Below are 23,015 nucleotides of genomic sequence, written 5' to 3' on the forward strand. Positions count from 1 at the left end.
CAGGAAATTTCAGGAAACTTTTTACTTTCAAAAATTTATAACTTTTATTATAAGACTGAAAGATCGAGACATTCTTGTTTCAGGTTCTATTGTCTTGCGAAATGTGAGAAATATATACTGTAAAAATTTCAGTAAAAAATATTAAAATGGAAGAGATGTAGTGAGTTAAACGAAAAAAAAACGCGATTTCATTTTTTTTTTAATTTTTAAGGCAAAAATGCTATTTTGACAATGTTTACCCACATAAAATTCAAAATAAATCTCATTTTAATTTTCAGCACCATCAAAAACATAAAGTATGACCAAAATTACCCATTCATCACACCGTGGTCAGTATCTCGAGAAATACGCGTTTTTTTGGGGAAGTGCCACTCGTATATAAAGTCATATAACTTTTTTCCTATTGCATATTTTGAATTGTAATTTTCCAGAAAACTTTTTTATAACATGTTTTAACGCTGTGTTCGCTAAAATTATAAACTAAAAAGTTTGTCATTCAACTTTTTTAAGTAAACATGAAACTAACGAAATCTGACGACAAAATGTTTAAAAATTAACAAATCCTCTTTTAATTCTTTTAAATATTTCGAACAAATTTCGTTGTTATCTGAATACTTCAATGACGATAAAGACGATAAAGTAAAATTTTTAAAAGGAAATATTTACAGCGACCAAAGATACAGCGAGTTAAATTTGAAAAATCATAATTATTGATTTTTCACATTATTGCTTAAAATTTGATTTTTGAACATGTTCCACCAATTTTAGGTGGTGTGCCGCTCGACTAAATGTAGAGGTAGTAACACAGTCAAATTCACATTTTACATTTTCTACAACCCCTTGGAATACTCTTGTCCGGATTTGGCCTTAATAAATTATGGTAACCCTAATTATAGAGCGTAGTAGTCACATTTACACCAGATAACAGAATGAGCGCATAATTAAACGCTTTTATTTAGTTCAATAGATTGCGTCAAATCTTTGGATGTTAATTTGACTACCTTTTCTTCCATGCAAATGAATGAAAATTTGCAGACATATGCATTCGCGGTGACAATACACGAATAGACAACAAAAAATTTTTGTTTATGTTTATTAATTGTTTAAATAAAAAAAAAACGATTTTAATGGAAAAAGGCCTAAATTCTCTTGTTTTTTACAATGTAGAAACTTGAAACTTTTACGGATGGTAGCTAATGATATAACCTATACATAATTTCACTTTTTACGTTAATTGTTTAAGTTATGCGTCATAAATAAACAATAAAGTTTTAAATTTTGAACACTCATATATTTGTTTATACAGTACGATGCAAGTGAAAGGAATAAATTCGTTATTTCGTAAAAAGGCGACTTGAACCCTGGAATGCTACCTGGGGTACACTTGTACCCCAACCTTGTTTGTAAGTTACACCAATTTGCAGTAGTGGGTGTAGAAAATATGAAAATAAACTTGTGAATAATAATATAATAAAATATTTTTGTATACAAAATAAATTCTTAGCATGTTATCTTAAGATTGTTTTTGTCATAAGTTCTTAAAACATACATATATAAATATTTTAGGTCGATTTTATTTGGGGTACCACTGTACCTCGATGTAGCAGATTGAGTTTAGAAAATAAGTGTAACAATCCAGGGTTAAGGAAAAATCCCGAAAGAGGTCGATTTTATTTTTAAATTACGATATTTTGGCATATATGTCATACTAGTGACGTCATCCTTCTGGGCGCGATGACGTAATTGATGATTTTTAAACGCTTTTATTTAGTTCAATAGATTGCGTCAAATCTTTGGATGTTAATTTGACTACCTTTTCTTCCATTCAAATGAATGAAAATTTGCAGACATATGCATTTGCGGGAACAATACACGAATAGACAACAAAAAATTTTTGTTTATGTTTATTAATTGTTTAAATAAAAAAAAACGATTTTATTGGAAAAATGCCTAAATTCTCTTGTTTTTTACAATGTAGAAACTTGAAACTTTTACGGATTGTAGCTAATGATATAACCTATACATAATTTCACTTTTTACGTTAATTTTTTAGGTTATGCGTCATAAATAAATAATAAAGTTTTAAATTTTGAACACTCATATGTTTGTTTATACAGTACGATGCAAATGAAAGGAATAAATTCGTTATTTCGTAAAAAGGCGACTTTAAGGAAAAATCTCGAAAGAGGTCGATTTTTATTTTGAAATTACGATATTTTGGCATATATGTCATACTAGTGACATCATCCATCTGGGCGCGATGACGTAATCGATGATTTTTTTAAATGAGAATAGGGGACATGCGATAGCTCATTTGAAAGGCAATTCAATTCTTTATTCAGTAATGTAAAAATTTATATAATTATTTGTACAGGGTGTCCAAAAATAATTTTTTAATTAAATTATTTGACAAAAAGAAGAATGTATGTAATTTATTTAACTCAGAATACATTTTACAGTTGCCCGTAAACAGAAAAAATGTGTATTACAGAAATAATCATTGCTTTTCGATTAAATTAAATACTCAAGCCAGCTCCCGCCAGCCACCTGCCTCTTGGAAGTTTTAACATTCAATTTAAGCGAAAGGCAATGATTATTTGTGATATAAACATTTTTGTCTGGTTTATGACAGCAGGAAAATGTATTTTAATTTAAATTTAATAAGTTACACACATTCTTCTTTTTTTAAACGCTTTTCTTTAGTTCAATAGTTTGCGTCAAATCTTTAGAGGTCAATTTGCCTGCCTTTTCATCAATGCAAATGAATGAAAATTTGCAGACATATGCATTCGCGGGAACAATACACGAATAGTCAATAAAAAAAATTTGTTTATGTTTAATAATTGTTTAAAAAAAAAGATTTTAATGGAAAATGCTTAAATTCTTTTGTTTTTTACAATCTAGAAATTTGAAATTTTTACGGATTGTAGCTAATGATATGAACTATACATAATTTCACTTTTTACGTTAATTGTTTACGTTATGCTTCACAAATAAACAATGAAGTTTCAAATTTTTTGCCGATTCCGACTACTTTTTATGTTTGTATATCATATGTTTTATATACATATTTTAATAAACATGACGATATATTTTAATGTTTGAAAAGTGTAAGACTAAAAAGTAAAAAATAAAAAAATATGAAAAAAAAAGTTTTTAGGAAACACTTTTCTTTAGTTCCGGGTGACTAAAATTATAAATATTAAAAAATCAACTAAAAAGCAAACAATAAAAAAAATTGAAAAGATCCAACTCATTCGTTAAAGAAAAAAGAAAAGCGTGGGGCGAAAACCGTTTATTCGATGAAGACGCCCCACGCTTTTCTTTGACGAATGTGTTGGATTTTTTCAATTTTTTTTATTGTTTGCTTTTTAGTTGATTTTTTAATATTTATAATTTTAGTCACCCGGAACTAAAGAAAAGCGTTTCCTAAAAACTTTTTTTTCATATTTTTTTATTTTTTAAATTAACTATCTTGAAAAAGGTAAAACTATCAATAGCCACTATCATTAGGCATTATTGTATAATCTTTAATTGGCCCCATGAGCAGAAGAAAAAAGTGTTGTTTGTCCAAGACAATGCACCGACTCACAATAACTTTATGAAAATGGCAAAAATTCAAGAGTTAGGCTTTGAATTGCTTTCACCTGCAACTTATTCTCCTGATTTAGCTCCATCAGATTATTATGTGTTCCCAAATCTAAACATGCAGCTCGTAACTAAAAAATTCAGCTCAAGCGAAGAGATGTTTGACTTATCTCCGGAAACCAAAAATAGAATAGAGCAAGCCAGAACATTATTCAAGATTTTGCAAGAGGATTCGTTAACAGAGCGCTTAGAATTCCTTAAGGGATGCGGTGATTACGTTATGTCTTCAACATGAAATGGAAGCATGGACTCATATGGAAACAATGTGGAAAAGAATTGAGGCTTTCGAGATGTGGGCATACCGCCAAATGTTGAGGATATCATGAATGAAGCAACTACAGCAGAGGCGTAGCTACCGCCGTATCAGCCGTATCAATTATACGGGGCCCCCGACATTCAGGGGCTCCATCGCGGCATGTCGAAACAAAATTCCATTCAAAAAATTGAACAAAGTATTCTACAATTATTTCACTATTAAAACGTTTTGAAACAGTGTATATTGTTTGGATATCGACATTTTCATGCAATAGATTCTTTATCTATATATTATAATCTATATGTACAGGTACCTATCTATTTTATGCCTCTCGTCGTTCTCTAACAACAGAGCTTTTTTGTTTTCAAGCTACTTTTTATTGTCTATTCACCGTTGGCTGTGTGTGAGACATTGTATAATGTATAATGCCAAATTGCATTATTTGTAATCGCTTTACCAATATTTGAAACATTGAAACACTGTGTATTGTTTGCGTATATTTTCGTGTAATCTGTTCTTTATCTATAAATTGTATTTAGGTATATCTATTTGCCGGTCGCTCGCCGTTAAAGAACAGAGCTTCTTTGTTTACGCTCATTTTGTCATTTTCAATGTTCATTCACCCTTTTCTTGAAAAAACTGAATCTGTTTTAAAACAATGAGTCTCAACAATTCAAATATATTTTCGACTTGGGTTTATTAGAGTTTATTAGGTTTATTATTATTATCTATATTTGGGTGTTGTACGCAGAACTCATTAGTTCACAAGATTGTATTAGGGGAGCCCAAGCAGGGATTTTTGCAGTTACTCGAGCGCGTAAGATTAGCATATGGGGAGAAACCTTGTACCCTGTAAATGTACCCCTACCATATATTGGATCTTAACGTTAAGGGGGGCCTGAAAAAAAATCTATATTTAGAAAGAGTCGAAAATCGGCAGATTAAGGTAAGGTAAGTTAAGTACATGCAGAACAGTGTATATTTAAAAAATCTGACGGTTTGAGCTCGGCGTAAGGAAATGGGTGAGTCACAAAGTTTCACAAGAAAAAAGCGAATATTTCGAGAAATAAACATCAGATCGAAAAACTAAAAAATATGTGCTCAATATTTTTCGAAAATCCATCGAATGATACTAAACACGACCCGCCACTGAGAGGGGTGGGAGGTACATTTAAAATTTTAAATAGGAAACCCGCGATATTTCGCGAAATGAACATCAGATCGAAAAACTGCAAAATACACGTATTTAATATTTTTGAAAAATCTATCGAATGACACCAAATACGACTCCCCACGGAGTTGGGGTGAGGGGTTACTTTAAAATCTTATATAAAAGCCCCCATTTTTTATTGCAGATTTGGATTCCTTACGTAAAAATAAGAAAATTATATTCGAGACATGTTTTCGAATTATAATGGTGAATGGCGCTATAATGGAAAAAACGATTGTTGGAAAAGGAAAATTAAATTAAAAAATGGAAAGTCCCCACTTAAGTGGAAAATTTTACTTAACTTTCTTTGGTTTTAGTACCTAATCTTCACAACCCAATAGGTCGCCATAACGCTCAAGTAACTGAAAATTTAGCATACTTTCCTCCCCTATATTATGCAGTTTGTAACTCGTTTAAATTTTGCAATATACAGGGTGTTTCATTAATACTTGGAAATAATTAAACTGTAGATTCCCGGGCTCAAAATATTAAGATTTAACCCAAATCACCTAGTTCAAAAATGCTTCCTAAAGGAGATAGAGCTCTTTGAAGAAGGCATCTTCTAATTAGTTTTTTTTTTAAATACCTCCAGAACGATTCTATTTAGAGAAACGAAAACTGGCACACCTATTTATCTTCCAGAGATAAATCGACTTCATAAATTGCGAATTTCTAGTACCTGTTCTACCTATTCTATTCTATACAAGCGTTTTTGCTTCTTCTGTTGAACATTTTTTTAGCACTATGCCGTATCAGTGGTGGAAAAGGGCCCCAGCGACAAACTTTGATATGGGGCCCCTGTGGGGCTAGCTACGCCACTGAACTACAGAGTGACAAATGAAGCAAGTTTACAGCATCTAAACAAAGAAAAAGAAATTCTGAATACCATAAAAAGGAGAAAATAGGAAGAATCCTAAATATGAATTACAAGGATTACAGGGATAAATAAAAAGGAAACGGGAAAAACATCTTGGCCCAATAATCTCCGCCATTAGTATGAAGTCAGCACCACAACACTATTAAGTCCGTTGTGAGTAAAATAAAGATCATGTAACTAGTAGCTATATTATTGGAGGACAAGTTACTTAAATAAGAAGATAAATAAAACATTACCTTTCTAAGGTTCATGACCGTAGCTGGTATGTCACTAGCCCAAGCAAATTTGCATTTTGGACAAGTATGCCTAGCTTTCCAATACCTATGCATAATTGACTGTAAGATTGATGCAAAAGGGGTTACTCCTATTCCTGTAGCAATGAGTACTGCATGTTGGGCTCTGAAAATGTGGCTGGACGGTGCTCCATATGGACCGTCTAAATAAATCTAAAATCAAAAGTTATAAAAGTAATCTTGAATATGTTACTATAATTATTTAAATTTGTTAACATGTGAGTTTAAAATATACACACGCCATGCTATTATGTTTTATAAAAGATCTGGGAACAAGAGGTGCCCTATTCAGCATACAAGTAGGTACTATTCCAAAGATGTATAGATATGAACTGTACCTAATATCTCTTGAGCTTGAGCTACTCAATAAAAATAAATGTAAATATTTTTCTCAATATACCTATTTATATATTTTGACGAATATTAGGTAGGAATACTTGGGTCATATATACACGTGGTGACAGATATTAACGTCAGGCCGTTAGTAAGTTATGGCTGCGAAACATGGGTGGTGACACAGAAATATGCCAATGCATTAGATGTGTTTGAAAGAAAAGTATTACGTAGGATACTGGGCCCAATAAGGGAAAATAACAACTGGCGAATTAGGTATAATAGAGAAATATACGAGCAATATAGCGAACCAACTCTAGCACAATACACTAAACTGCAGAGATTACGGTGGGCAGGGCACGTGGTCCGCATGCATGAGAATAGAATCCCCAGAAAATTGCTGAATGCAAGAATGCAGGGAAGAAGACCTGTTGGAAGACCTAAAAAGAGATGGGAAGACGAAGTCGATGAGGATGCCAGGAACTTCCTGGGAACGCATTCATGGAAAAGAACAGCGGTAAATCGAAATGATTGGAGAAGCTTGTTGAAGGAGGCCAAGGCTCGATTTGGGCTGTATCCTCAGTCCTTTCGGGCTGTGGTGTCAAATGTTAGAATAGCAATGATGATTGCAAACCTTAGTCGCGGAGATGGCACGTAAAAAAGAAGAAGGTAAGTATACAATAGCTAAGCTTTAATCACACTATGTTATAGTTAATACACATCAAAATACACAAATACTGATACATCAAATCACCTCAGTTCCCTCCTTGTCCAAAACTTGGATACGCAATTCTTCACATCTATCTCTATTCATGTTTCTGGATTTTGTTCGCTTATAAAGAATAATTATTATATTAATGAATAACGTACCTACGCAGCATAAATTTTATCAACAATTTATGAATAAATAACGAAATTTTATTAAACTCTTCTTAGTAGTGGTTTCTTAACTCTGTAATTTACCTGCACTGCTGCCAGCCATTGGCTTTTAGGTCTTCTTCTTTTTCTCAGTTCCGTCACTTCTGTTCTTAATGCAATCTTCGGCTTCGGTATAATGTATCCGATCGTATAACATTTCTATACCCACATAACAATAATTTCATGTTCTTAGTAGATTCATAGAACATACTTTTCAGAAAAAGTATATACTGAGAATATGCGTAATTACCATTGCGAATGTGCAGAGCACATACTGAGTATATACTACATTACAGTACTTAAACGTTCTATGTATATACTTAGAATGTACTACCGCACTTCTTTTCAGTATATACTAAGAATATACTTTTTAGAACATTCCAAGGCCGTGCTATAAACCTTCTATTTATATACTTAGAACGTACTACCGCACATCTTTTTAGTTTATACTAAGAACGTACTTTTTAGAATATTCCAAGGAAGTGCTATAAGCCTTCTATTTATATACTTAGAACGTACTACTGCACATTTTTGTATTAGAATAATATATTTTTAAGGATATTCTAAGAAAGTGCTGTCAAGTGCTATATTGCTCAGAAGTATGTTTTCAGCATCACCTAATCTCATCTTAGGTTCTACTGGTTCTACCAAATATTTATTATATTTACATATTTTAATGGCAAATGGCTGCAATATTACTTAAAAAGTAAGTACATATTTATAAATTTTAGTTATCTATATATAAACTATTATATTATATTTTTAGCTAAACTAAACTATGTATGAGTAACTAAAATTTATATACTTATATGTACTTACTTATATGTATTTATTAAATAATATTGAGTTAACAAAATAGATTATACCTATTTTGAAGCACCGCAAATTTATTTAGTCCTAGTACTTTATCATTAGTCTTTATCCTTAACACTGCATAGATACAAATAAGGTCTATTTTCGATTTCATATTTTACCGTTGTTCAGGTAAGAAATGGTCAGAATAAGACAAGACGGGGTTAGGGGGATGGGGGATATGGGGGGATGGGGGAAACCGAGGGAAATTTCACTTTTTGCGGGAATTTTCAACATAAAAGGTGATAAAGGGAAAAGTTAACTCAAAAGGGAATTTTTGTTCCAGTCCAAATTGTAAAATATTAAAAAAAATCAAAATATTTGAAAATAATTAAACATATCTTCTCAGATTTTGTAAACAGGAGGGAATTTTTTTATAAAAGTGGGAATTTTTAAGGTTGACGGAAAAATCTTACTCGACGGTTGGCAACACCAAAGCCGTGGGTTTTGGCCATAGATAAGGGGGTGGTTTGGTTCTGGAATGGCCCGTATTGAATTGAATGTACCTAAATTCAAATTCCAACGATGTAATGGTAAATGGTAAAGTTATTTCAATTATGAAAACGAATTTTTAATAATAAACGTTAATACAATTAATGTTTAAACTTTTTTACCATACAACAATTTTGAAATGAAATTCGTCCAATACTACCTACATACATAAATTTTATTAATTATTCTAAAATATAACGAAGTTGATAATCTATAAGGCTAATATTATTCATACTTCCTATACATACATATTATTTTTAAGATATTTTAAAAGTATCTACTTATAAGTATGTGTTAAGAATGTACTTATAAGTATGTACTAGGAATATTCGATAAAGGTATATTCTAAGAATAAACTTTTACGAATATTCCGAGTTACTGTACTCAGTATATTCGGTACGAGAATATACTTTAAAGTATATGCAAAGAACATGAAATTTAGAATGTTTTTTAAGGTACATGCTATGCTTGTACTACGCATATACTAAAAAGAATATACTCCGACGAATGTTGGTAGTATATGCTTAGAACATGATACGAACATCATTGTTATGTGGGTAGGAGTAGTAGTGGCCGTATCTCATGGCTATGTCGCTGATTTCAGGCTTGACAAAGTTTTACTTTACAATTTAGCTGAGTTGCTACCGTGCTTCGGACGGCCTGTAAAGCTGTCAATCTCGGCTACGTAAGTGGTCGTTAAGTTATGTTAGGGGCGCTTGTACGACCTGAAAACCCTAACATAAAACCTTAGCCAGAAGGTTACACGAACTTTTTTTACTATAGGACTTCCCTTTGATTTACTTTGAGTCACATCTGGGTTGTAATAATTATGTTGTTTAATATCTGCACTTCTTGTTCCTTTGTTGATTCTGCTCTAAATTGCGTTGGATTCATCATTTCTAATATTGATGCATATTCTCAGATTAGTAAAACTTTCTGCGCACTTGAATTCATCATCTGTTTTTCGTTTATGACCATACAATATAAGACGCTTTACTTCGATAAAGGTAATAATGTATTTTTCAACTGATATTCTTCTTCTTGTATCTTCATTTCAGATTCGGTCTGCCCTCGGGACCCAAATACCTCTTCTCCAAAACTCAATATCGGTAGCTAATAATTTGTTCTGGTCTCTTTTGTTGACTGTCCAGTTTTCTGCTCCATACGTCCTATACTTTTGACTAGGGTGTTAAAGATTCTTTTTTTCGTGGTCTTCGTTATATGTGTGTCAATACTCCATTTAGTTGTCTTATGCAGTCTCTGGTTTGACCTAGTCTGTTCTTTATATCGTCAGTAGTAGTGCCGTATCTAAAAATAGTGGAGCCTAGGTACTTTTTTGGGCATCTGAGATTTCGTGATTCGGGACGTCATCCGATCCCGTTACCATGTATTCTGTCTTAACGAAGTTGATTTTTAGTCCATTCTTTAAGTATTCTTCTGTGAGTTTTCTAATCATATAGGAGAGGTCTTTTCATCTTGCGCCATTACTACCTGGTCATCAGCGAAGCTTAATGTGTACGGATGCTCGTCTCTGATAGGTATACCCATTCGGCATTCCTCTGACCATTCTTTTCAAGAGTCTTAGTACCATTTCTAGAAATATTTTGAATAGTGTTGTTGACGTAGAGCAGCCTTGTAAGAGTGACTTGGTTGTTTGAAATTTGTTTCCGATTTTATTTTTCACATTCACAGCCACCGAGTTGTTTTCGCACAAGTTTATTGTTGCTTGTATAAGTCTGTTCGATATGTTTATTTCTTGCATGGATTTCCATAATTTCTCCCTTACATGGAGTCGTATGTCTTCTTGAGATCGATTAATGCTAAATGGACTGATCTGTTCTTAGCTAACTTCTTTGCAATTAATTGCTGTACCGTATATGTATGATCTAGAAAGGATCTGCCAGCTGTAAAACCTGTTTGATCTTCGCCTATTTTGCCTTGGATTGTTTTCTGTTTTCTTCCAGTTTTAATTTGATCAATTTACCGTATAGTCTACCCATAGTTGATATGATAAGTTTTCTACTTAATAATCTTAATATTTCAATTCTTCCGTGCATTTTTCACAACAGCAAACTTTTCGTTTTGACAATGCCTTATTTTATCTACTAATTTATGCCTGATGTATAATAATTATAAAAAATATGCTTACTTCTAATGGTTTTCCAACTGGATAATTCATTGGCCTCAAAGAGACCAAATTTGGCGAGAACGTAGCATCAGTGAACGTCAAACCTACTTGTCCTTCTTCTACTTGTCGTTCAGGTGAAAAGGTAAAACTTTTATGACTTATTTGGCGGACTAAAATAGATGAAATCATTTATTATTAATACAATTTTATATTAATGCAATTTTTAACGAAGCAATTATTTTATGACCAATTACTCAAAAGATATAAATGTCCAACGAAAATTTTTGTCCTTAAATTGATATTAGGATACTATTAATTCTTCTTATGCAGTTATTATGCAATAAATAAAGAACTATGAGCTCTATACAGTAACGCCACGCTACTAGACACACGGGACCATTGATCTAATATAGTCATGAAACCCTACAATTGTTACACTGTTTACTTTTATGTCCAGTAAAGATTAGAACGTCAGAAAATGTATAGGAACCGAATATTAACATATAGATGTATTCGAGGTGTGCAAGTACTTGGAGGGGATACGAGAAACGATCGTGAGCGAATAGCGGAAAAATCTTGCGACTTTCTTAAATAATTCATATTGTCAATTGAAATTGTCAAATTGATGTATATTTCATACCTACTGTTATTGAAGAAGAAAAATTATATATTGCTCCACAATATTGATATGATGTGCAGTTATTATATAAAGGTAAATTTAATTAATTGTATTTTGCTTGCAGTACTGCATTTTAATAACTAATTTTATTTACTACATACAATTGTTTACGTTTTAATAACATAACCTGAATCTGACTTTTTCTTATGATATTTTTGGACTATGGTCTTGACAATTATCCAGTAACCAGGACTAATATAATTGGCCAATATAATTAAAAGTGCGAAAAATGTTGCTGAGCGTAGAGACCAGGTGTCGCTTTGTCGAAATAGGGCTTTTCATCGATTGTCATTTGTTTCGAGCTGCTGTCATATGTTGTATAGTCTGTGTATAATATACACAGATTATACAAAATTTGGCAGAAGCTCGAAAGAAATGACTTTGAATGAAATGCCCTATAGAAAGTTGACAGTTAATAGAAAAACTGTATTTGACGTTTATAGTTGTCATTGTGTTAAAGTTGTAAAAGTTTTAAAGGTAAGGTTTATATTGTCCTTTTCATGATCATTTTTCAGTGCGTAACAAATGATAGGAAAAAGGGTAAGTCCGTGATAATACACATTTATGACATTTATTCTAACATGACATTTTAGTTAATTCTGACAGTTGTCACATTTTATTTTCAATTTGGAATAAAAACAAATCAAATGTGTTTCTTGCATTTATAAAATGGTATTTTCTTTGTTTTGTATAGTCTTATAAATTATACAGATTATACTTGTAATATTATTATCTAATTAAAAAAAAATATTTTTTTATTATGGCGCCATCTATCGACAACTAGAATAACTAGAATAAATGTTATAAAAATGTCACCGACGAAATGTAATCACCGACGTGCCTTTTTTTCTGTCACATACAATTTAATGCGTTACAAAGAAATCGAAAAACTGTGACGCACTGAAAGATGATCATGAGAAATACTGTAAGTGTAATATTCTTGTTGATTATTTTGAAGAGTTTCTTGACAGTAATATGACAGACAAACTGGCGACCGTACGAAGCGAAGAGACCAAGATGAAAACCTCAAATGCACTGGAGCAAAGGAGTCCTTTATTCGACAATTCGAATAAAAAACGGCTATAAAAAATATGACAGACGTGAAAGTCACATCTGAGAACGGACCGCATTAGCTCATAAGCATAGCAATTAGATACCTACCAATGTGTCTACTAGCGTGACGCTTACTGTTTAGTGAAATATGCACGTTTACGATATAATAAGACTATCCAACTATTCTTCTAGTTACCTACCACCTCGTGGAAATCCCCTCAAGACAGACCCCGGAGAACATTAAAAGTCAAATAGGTTACATTTTAGTAAATAAAAGTGTCGAAACAGCTCTACATCTGTCAAGACATATTGGAGCAGATTTGGAGGTGGACCACCTTCTACTGAGGGAATATTCTGACTCAATTTCAAAAGAGCGCAGAAAAGGAAATCACAATTATACGATCTACGTATGCTAAAAGACCTTAATACTAAAATGAGAGTCCAATGTAAGTTAAATAAGCAAGTGACTGCAATCAGAGATGAATCGAACGAAGAATAAAGGATCAAACATATTAAGGAAATGGTTCAAAATTTAAAGGATAAACACAAATTACATGAGATCTGGAAACTAATCTAAGAAATAAGAAATATTAAAATTCAAAAGTATCCCAGACAAATATAAAACAATAAATATAACAATAAGAAGGAAAATCAGAGAAGCGAAAGAGAAAGAAGCAATGGAAAGACTCTGCAGTCAAAGAACGATAGTCACAATGTACCGACATAGGGCAGTTAAAAAACTTGCAAGTGGACTAAGAGGAGACAGAAAGGAAATCTATGAAGAAATGAAAGAGAAATGATGAGGTCCTCAAAAGAAAGAAGAATAACCCGAGAGGTACTGACCACCTTCAATTTTTGAAAGTTACAATACTTCGGGCATATTCTGCGATATGAAGACTGGTACTTACTTACTTTCCGTGTCCGGAACACCAACAACTTTAAATTCTGTATTTCCAATGGTTGGCCACATAGATGGCCCTATCATTTGCTATAATTAAGTCTTCTGTGCAGGTCTCTCTCATCTCTGTGCATGATAGTATGTAGATGCCGGCTGGTCTGAACCGCGCCACAGTCGCAGGTATCGTCCTCCTGGTATCCCCACTTTTTCAGGTTACTAACACAACGTGAAACGCCGGTTCTTAGTCTATTTAGCGCTTTCCAAGTCGGATACGGTAAATTGTGTCCAGCAGCCATTTCCTCTGAGGGAGGAAAATGTGTCGCGGTAGCTTACGCTTGCCATAGGTGTATTCGGCGCGTCTCTGGCGCTTCGGGAATGGATCTTGATGTTTTCAGGAATCTTTTCCGCGATCTTAGTCTGCTTGGCTGAGTTTGGTGGTCATATAAGGGGTGTCTTCGGTCCGTCTCCTGCTTTTTTCGTTCTACCTCTGACGGGACCTTTCTCCTGATAGGTGGTGGAGCAATCCCAGCTATGGGGTATACCTCTTCGATAGTTGTCGGTTTCAGGCAACCCGATATTATACGAACCGTTTCATTTAGAGCCACGTCGACGTTCTTTGCGTGAGCAGAGTTTGCCCGTACTGGTGCTCCAAACTCCGCGGCCGAAAAACATAATGCTAAGGCAGAAGTGCGGAGTGTGTGTGGTTGTGCTCCCCATTTTGTATTAGTTAGCTTGCGGATGATATTATTTCTGGCACTTACTTTCTTCTTGACATCTTGTCAGTGGTATCGGTAAGACAGAGTTCTATCCGGACGGACGCCAAGGTATTTTGGCGTCTCGTTGTGTTCCAGCATCTAACCACGCCATTCCACCTCCAGCTGCCTTCGGGAATGCTTGTTTCTAAGGTGGAAAGCACATACCTGGGTTTTTGTGGGATTGGGTTTCAGGTGGTTTTTATCGTAGTATAGAGCTAAGTCTCCCAGGGAATCTGTCAGTTTCGCTTCGACTTCATTGAAGGTTCTTCTCTGAGCTGCCACAGCTGTATCATCAGCGTAAATAAATTGCCTTGTTTGTTGGTGTATGGGTTGGTCGTTGGTGTATATGTTGTATAGAATCGGCGCGAGGACACTTCTCTGTGGTAGTCCATTTTTTTTTTGACCCTCCACCGACTGTTCTTGGACTGGAGCGTTACGTAGAAGCGTCTATTCTGGAGGAGACATTTCACTAACCTTGTTAGTCGGAAATCCTTTGTAATTTCGTAGTTTTGCGAGTAGCTGTTGATGGTTAACCGTGTCATAGGCGGCAGTTAGGTCTATGAACGCTACTCCTGTTATTTCTTTCCGTTAAAAACCATCTTCAATATGTTGGGTGAGATTAAGAATTTGACTGCAGCAGCACTTTCCGGGTCTGAATCCTGCTTGTTCTGTAATAATTTTAGTCTCCACCTATTCAGCGATCCGGTTCAGTATCATTCTTTCAAATGCGTTGAAAAGGTGGCACAAAAGAGAGACAGGTCTAAAACTCTTTGTATCCGCCGGATCCTTCAATTGTTTTAAGAGGGCTACCACTCTAGCTTTCCTCCAGATTTTGGGGATTTGTAATGTACGGATGCAGCAATTCATCATTTTTACGAGCCACTCTACGGTTTTTAGTCCAAAGTTCTTTATTTGTTCTGTTAGTATGTCGTCCAGGCCAGCCGCTTTATTATCTTTCATTTGGTGGAATGAAGACTGGTAAAAGAATCTCAGAACCTGGTTCAACAAAACATCTATGCAACCTTTAGATATGCAGATAGGATACATGATAAGATGATCGCTAATATTCGTCACGGAGAGGCTGCACAGAAAATGATTGCAGCGGAAACAAAATTAACCAAAAATGGTTTAGTATTTATGAAATTTTAAGAGCAGAATGAAAGATTGCATTATTACCGAGGGCCGAAAGTCCATGAAAACTTCTATAATGTTTATTTGAATAAGTTACAGGGGTGAAAAAAAAAAGGGAAAAGTTTGTGTGATTTTTAATTTCAAATATCACGTTCAAAAGAAATTGTTTGGGTTATTTTAAGGGACTTTCGGCCCTCGGTAATAATGTCCTTAACGTTTACCCATTTCACTTACCCATTTGACGTAAAGATGTAGTAGAATTCTTCTTTTCACAATCTTCCAAACTAGGTGTTTTAAATGCTATAATTGTTGGTTTGTTCCTCATATATCTAAAACTTTGAGCTAAACTCTTATTTTGTGGACTCAGGTAAGCCAATCCCAATGATTGTAGTCTTGCTCTACGTATTTGACACTCATTAAAACTTTTTTCTGATTCTGATCTCGTATATTCTCGTAATCTAAAATTAAAATAATAATAAGATATGGAATATAGAAAATTTTTACACTAAAAAACTTAATTTATTATTCATTGTGTTTGGATTTACTTTAAATCTCTTATCAAGAATAATATTCTTCTCATTTGGTTGAAATTGTTGAAAATCTAGACTTTTCTGATTTTTTGCCTGACATTTGTGATTTTTTCAGGATTGTTTTGTTTGACAAACATATTTACAATTAACCGATATATTGGTAATATTGTCCGACACATTTTTAAGGGAACTTTAGAAACCTCTATATTTACGAAATGCCCCACTCCTGAAAATTTTCCGAAATAGAAAAGTTGTACGACATGAATAACTGAATAAAAAAAGTGTCATGAGGGAGGTAATATTTTTTTTTAAGTGTGGGCCCAAGACTTATTGTATTTTTATACACTTACACCATTAATCTTTCTCTTCTTTTTGCCTTGGTTTGCATATCTGGCATGGATAAGGATTTTTCTAGAGGCGCTTTGTTAGTAAATAGGAATCTGTGAAGTCTATTTTCTGGTGACAACTTTCTAGGACTTCTCGGATTCGGTAAATCTAAAAATAAATGATTCAGAATTTTTTAATTTTCAATCAATCAATACATTTTCCAATATTTTTGCCGTTTGTTTAACATCAATACAATGTTTGAAGGTATAAAGTAAAGGCTAATATAAAGGAAGACAATAAAACGGACAAAGAACTCAAAAAACAATTCAACACAGAAATACTAAATCATAACACTACACGGAAGAAGTAGGAAGAACGAATAACGAATAACCAGAAACATAGACCAATAACAAAAGTGGAAAAGCATTAATAAAGCAGTTCCAAACACGAACAAAGAAACTTCAATGAAAACTATTAGGAAACATAAAACAAAAGATGAGTAGTGCTAAAAAAAGTAGAAGTACTTAGTTAGAAAATAAGAATCAAAATTTTAATAAATAATAGCGACAGTAGGAGACAAGAACACAGATAATTGAGGAGAACTGTGAAGACAACAAGCAAAAACAAAAACAGAAAATACATCGAACACAAACTCAAAGAGATAAAGAAAAATTACAAAAAAAAGGAAATATGACCCTTTACGAGGAAACTAGATAAACGAAACAGATTATCGGAAAAATAACCCATACATTGGAAAATGAGGAAGGACTAATAATAAATAAACCAGGGAAAATAATCAAAAATTGGCAAATTTACTTTATACAACTATGAAATAAAAACAAAGAAAAAGGGGAAACAATCTATGAAATTAAAGATGATAAGATAGTAGTAGAAATTCCTACAAGGGAAGAAATAGAAAACCAAATAAAGGGTTTAAAAAACAATAAAAGCTCAGGATTAACAAATATTTCGGTGGAAATAATGATAAAAATCATGGGGAAGGAGGCTAATATTTTAGAGATACATAATCTGGTAAAAAACTGAAAAAAAAAGAGAAAGAAGGACAGCGTATATGAACACTTACAAAGGAAGATATTGATAGTTAAAAAGAAATAGCATCGGATAAAATTCAATGGAACGCAAAGCGTTAGGACTTTATTAACATAAGGCCTGTTAAGCTTTATAAATAATAAATACGATTTGTCAAAAATTTTACCTGCCGTACTGCAGGCTGCTCTAAAATTGGTTTCAGTCTCACATTTGGAATCTTTTGGAGTTTGTTCGTTTTGAAAGCTGCCATTACTAAATCCAACAAGCTGTATGGCAGGCTTTTTGTTTTGATTTGATAACGTCCGTGCGACTGTAGCGTGAAGCTTCTTTAGAGGATTTTGATTATTATTAGTAATACTTCCATTCGATAGTCTCTTCACAGGCGCTGCAGGTGTAGAAGGGGGTATTTCTCCATTATGAAGCTTTTCTTGCTCCTTTTCAAAATACCCATACAAACGATTTGTCCATTGGCCTACCCCTCGAATGTGGAGCCACATATAGTCTGAAACATAATAAAATTAATTACAAAAACACTTGTCAAAAGCTCTAAAATAAAACTATTACAAAAACAAACAAGCAATTGGACCTCGTAAGTCCTAGGTTTTCGTAATATCAAAACTTATTTTTAAGTCATGGGAATGAAAATTAGCGAGTGTATCGGAAAATTTGTAATGTATAAACCCTAGTTTCTACTTAGGCGCAAACTTTCGGCTCCAATGCTATTTAAATAAATTCATTTTTCCCTGAAGAAAACTAATAAGTGTTTTTAAAATATTTAAATGCAGAATGAAAGATTACATCATTACCGAGGGTATAAAGTCCCTACAAACTTCTATAATGTTTATTCGAATAAGAAAAGTTTATTTAAAAGAAACTTTTTGTTAATTCTAAGGGACTTTTTACCCTTGATAATGATGTAATCTTTCATTTTGCGTTTAAATTTTTCAAAAATATTTGTTGGTTTTTCCAGAATTCGAAAAAAATGAGGTCCGTGGTGATATTTTCCAAATCGAACATTCGCTATCTTTATCATACAACGCACTCAGTCGAACAGAATGTGCTGACAAGACAGTGACAAACAAAAGTACTAAATATTTGACACGGCTTCAGGAATATCTTGTGTTGTTTATTAAATAATACTGATAGCGATTTGATAAATAATTGATTTAAGACGTGAAATTAATAAAAAGTTATACGTTATACCTTATACCGGAAACAAAGTATATATCTTATACTTGACATACTTTTGTTACCACTGCATATGAATGCGTGCATGTATGTGAGTGTGAGGGTTACATACCATACGTACGTACATGAGGGTATTTATGTGTATGTGTAAATATATGTACTTTGATATTGGCTTGATCATTAACCTTTGATTTAAAGCAGACCTCTTAACTAACTCTGTTTTTTGTTGTTTGTAGCATTTAATTTTACTTTAACCGGGACCTGAAGATGCTGTGCAAAGTGTAGACAGCGAAACCGGTCGTCAGTTGTAAAATAAATTGTTTGTGAGAACGTCTTTTTTTCTTTGCTACAATAATAAAAAGTTATTTATTGTTTATTATTTATATGTAGAAGATCCAAGCAGAGAATGCCCCAGGATATATCCTGTGATCCAAGTATTTTGTTGTTAAAGATGTTCAAAATGTATCTACCCGTTCCATAGTAACAATATATTATTAAAAAAATCACTTTATCACTTTTCCTCTTTTCTCGATTAAGTATTAGTTTTTATTGCCTAGTATATATATTATTATAATCACTGAATAGATATTTACTGAAAAAATCATCATATTAATTTACTGAATTAATAATTTAAGCAATTATACAAGTAATGGTTATCCAAGAACATGCAAAAGTTATGTCTACGTTCATGATGACAATGTCATTGTCAACTAATGTTTACATTCCATACCAGTGAGAATTTTACTACACGTAATTTGCCGTGCAAAGAAAAAAAAAGTATGGACAGCCGTAAAATATTTGCGCCTACGCTCTTAAATAATATTGTAAATAAAAGAACTTAAAAAGAATACCTTCTTGCTCTGGAGCACTACTAATAGTAAAAGGATGCCATTCGTATTTAGCGATTGCTGGAATATTAACAAATACGTAGTCTCCTGGATGAAAGTCAAAACTTACTGGTCTCTTTATAACTAAGTGTGTAACCTTCGATGGAAGCAGTAGACCAGAACTTATATATGTTTTACCTCTTTCGGTAACAATAAAGGTTGATCTATAAGCTCTTTCAAGACCATAAGCTATTCCAGGAATAATAAACCATTTCCAGAAATTTGGTCCATGGAGAATTAGTAGGATCCAAAAAGGAACATACATGAGATGGGTGTAATAAAAAATCTAAAAATTAATTTAAATTAAATAAAAATTTAATGTCCAAGTGTATGGTAACAGTTTTTTAGTCCATTCACTTACGGTAAGATATTGCAAAACTTCCAGATTTTAAAAAACCGCTGGGATTGACATGAAATTTGGCATACTAACATATCATACTAACTGGCCAACATTTCAAAGAAAAAAAAGTGATATTATGCCGATGTGTGCTTTTTTCCTGGGGGTAAGTTTCACTCTTTCTCGCGGGTGAAAAAATATACGTTCAAAATAAGTCCGGAAGTGGATAAACTGACTAATGCTAAGCAGCTTTTGTTCTACAGAGTTTTTTTACTAAGTCAATTCTTTTCGAGATATTTGCGAGTGAACATGTTAATTTTTCAACAAGAAAAACACGTTTTTAGACGGTTTTTGGCAAGTAACTCAAAAAGTAAAAAAAAATTAGCCACTATTTCGTCCATCTCTGACACTTTCTATTCGCAATTTTAAGTCACAATGACGACCTCTCATAGATTTCGTTTGAACTAGCTTCTTGTAGGTTTTTAATGTCAAATTTTGAAATTTCAGATGCGAGACAAAATATTCATTATTTATTTTTATATGTTTAAAATTAATTGTTGAGTAATATAAATCTTCACGTTTCAATAAAAGTTGGTGTCGATATTACATAAAAATTTGTAAAACAATTGCTAATGGAGTACAATTGCAATTTTTTCCACTTATAAAAACGGAGCAAATTTTATGGATCGAAACTTGTGGTTTAAACAAAAATAAAAACAATTTTATATTTGCAGTGACCACTTTAAAAAAGACGATTACATTACTGCAAGTAATTTACCTATATTAATGATACTTAGATACCTATTTAAAAATCTGAATTTGGACATTAAGAATTCAAATAATTTCAATTAATCAATGGGATTACATACTTTTTCAAACCTGAACATGAAGATTATATGATAATAATTTTTTATTACCCAACAATTCATTTAAAACATATAAAAATAAATAATGAATATTTTTTTGCGCCTTTAAATTTTTAAAATTTGTGACTCAACATCGCGAATAGAAATTGTCAGAGATGGAGAAAATAGTGGCTAGAACTATGGTATAATGGAAAGGTGTAAGGATATAAAAAGAAGAAGAAGATTGGATATATTATATTTAAAAATGCGTAGGTACCTCAAAACATCCTCCTCTTCGGACAAATGCTTGTGAACTAATGAAAATTGCAATTAAAATAAATAATAAAGCAAATCCAGTTGGGTTCGCTAAACCATTTATCAATCCAAATAAATGTGGCTTAGTGGTAAATAACCATTCAGTTGTGGTAAAATTCATTTCGTTTATCACAGGATCGTTAACAACCACAATACCTACAATACGTTAATCATTAAGACATGAAGATCAATTAGTCCAGGGCGCATCTGTTTTGAGATGGACGTTGAGAGGTGACTTAAATTTTTTTGCAGAAATTTCTTGAAAATAACTCAAATAATAATATTTGAGTTATCCTCCCTCTCAAAATGGTCCGGAACATTGTTTAAATAATCAAAATGACAAAATATGAAGGAAAAATTCGATTTTTTTATTGGTTTTTTGATTATAACTTTAAAACTATTCGTTTCTGAGAAAAGTTGTACTGACATAAAAGTTACGTAATTAAATTTCCTATAATATACAGTTGGTTACAAATTTAAAAAATAGTCACCCTTGTTGAAAAATAGCAATAACTGCGAAAAAAACCATACAAAAACAAGTATTCGCATTTTACGTTTTTCAACCATTTATGCTACACTTAGGACCTTCATATTTTAGCCAGAAAAACTTTATGATATAGTAAAATAATACTGTGAATTTCATTAAGATCAGTTTAACAGATTTTGCAAAATAAATTTTTCAATCCAGCTTTCGCAAAAAAATTCATCTTTTTTAAATGTTGCAGGACTGAAAATAAAGCAGATAGCAAGTTGAATTTTTTTTGTTTATAGAAGTGTACTGTACCTTTCATTTGCAATTTGCAAAATTAATATCGGTTAATTACCACGGCGTCAGGAAATTTTTTAAACAAACATTAATTTTTGGTGCTACGTGCAAGACAGCGGTGTTCGATTCACGCAAGTTGATTTTCACCAAAATTTCTTCCAATCTTTATCTAATATATTTTTCTCTTACTCTATATTTTGTTGTATTTTAATATTTTAATTTTACAAAAATCAAACTAATTTTATTATTGTTTGTGAAATATTGTTTAAACAATTTCATATGTTTAAAAATAATAAACTTTTATTCTCTAAGTTAAAATATATGAACAAAGAAAGTTTTTGCTAAAAAAGTGTTATTTCAAAGGATAGAGTATGTGTTTTTATTTTGCAATAAACAAATTTATTTATTTATATCGAAATGTAATAAAAATTAAAATGTATCAATCATTGTCAAAGGTCATTGGGATGCCCAATCAGAGCAAACTATCCGCTGTCCTGCGCGTAGCACCAATAATTAATGTTAATTTAAAAAAATTCCTGACGCCGTGGTAGTTAATCGATTTTAGTTTTGCAAATTGCAAATGAAAGGTACAGTACATTTCTATGAGCAAAAAAATTCAACTTTATATCTGCTTTATTTTCAGTCCTGTAACATTTTGAAAAAAATAATTTTTTTTGCGAAAGCTGGATTGCAAAATTTATTTTGCAAAATCTGTTAAACCGATCTTAATGAAATTTACAGTATTATTTTACTGTATCATAAAGTTTTTCTGAGTGAAATATGAAGGTCCTAAATTTAGCAGAGATGGTTGAAAAACGTAAAATGCGAATACTTGTTTTTGTATGTTTTTTTCGCAATTATTGCTATTTTGCAACAAGGTTGACTATTGTTTAAATTTTTAACCAATTCTATATTGTAGGAAATTTAATTACGCAACTTTTATGTCAATACAACTTTTGTCGGAAATGAATACTTTTAAAGTTATAATCAAAAAACCAAGAAAAAAATCGAATTTTTCCTTCATTTTTTTTAAATTTTGATTATTTAAACAATGTTCCGGACCTTTTTGAGAGGGAGGATAACTCAAATATTATTATTTGAGTTATTTTCAAGCAATTTCTGCAAAAAAGATTGAGTCACCTCTCAACGTCCAAATGTACTAATATTTTTACAGATGCGCCCTGGTCTAAATGAATAAATTTCAAAAATAATGTTTCTATGAAATTTGCAGCTTACTCTTATAAAAA

At 32.3% G+C, this 23,015-nt stretch overlaps 1 protein-coding gene across 2 annotated transcripts in view; it reads right to left on the minus strand.

Moving 5' to 3' along the window:
- LOC114339608 (NADPH oxidase 5) overlaps window positions 1–23,015 on the minus strand; it is a 443,824-nt gene that overhangs the window by 9,423 nt on the left and 411,386 nt on the right. The window contains exons 10-17 of one of the 2 annotated variants that reach the window (XM_050649030.1): window positions 20,965–21,158; window positions 19,470–19,791; window positions 17,597–17,932; window positions 16,404–16,548; window positions 15,758–15,981; window positions 11,029–11,177; window positions 7,372–7,449; window positions 6,228–6,437 (exon numbers count right to left, since the gene is read on the minus strand). In XM_050649030.1, the coding sequence (XP_050504987.1) occupies window positions 6,228–6,437; window positions 7,372–7,449; window positions 11,029–11,177; window positions 15,758–15,981; window positions 16,404–16,548; window positions 17,597–17,932; window positions 19,470–19,791; window positions 20,965–21,158 (1,658 nt within the window). The remainder of the gene's footprint in view (window positions 1–6,227; window positions 6,438–7,371; window positions 7,450–11,028; window positions 11,178–15,757; window positions 15,982–16,403; window positions 16,549–17,596; window positions 17,933–19,469; window positions 19,792–20,964; window positions 21,159–23,015) is intronic. The other variant, XM_050649031.1, reaches the window with a different exon arrangement.

The sequence above is a fragment of the Diabrotica virgifera genome, chromosome 4, assembly GCF_917563875.1.
Source record: "Diabrotica virgifera virgifera chromosome 4, PGI_DIABVI_V3a".
Lineage (NCBI taxonomy): Eukaryota > Metazoa > Arthropoda > Insecta > Coleoptera > Chrysomelidae > Diabrotica > Diabrotica virgifera.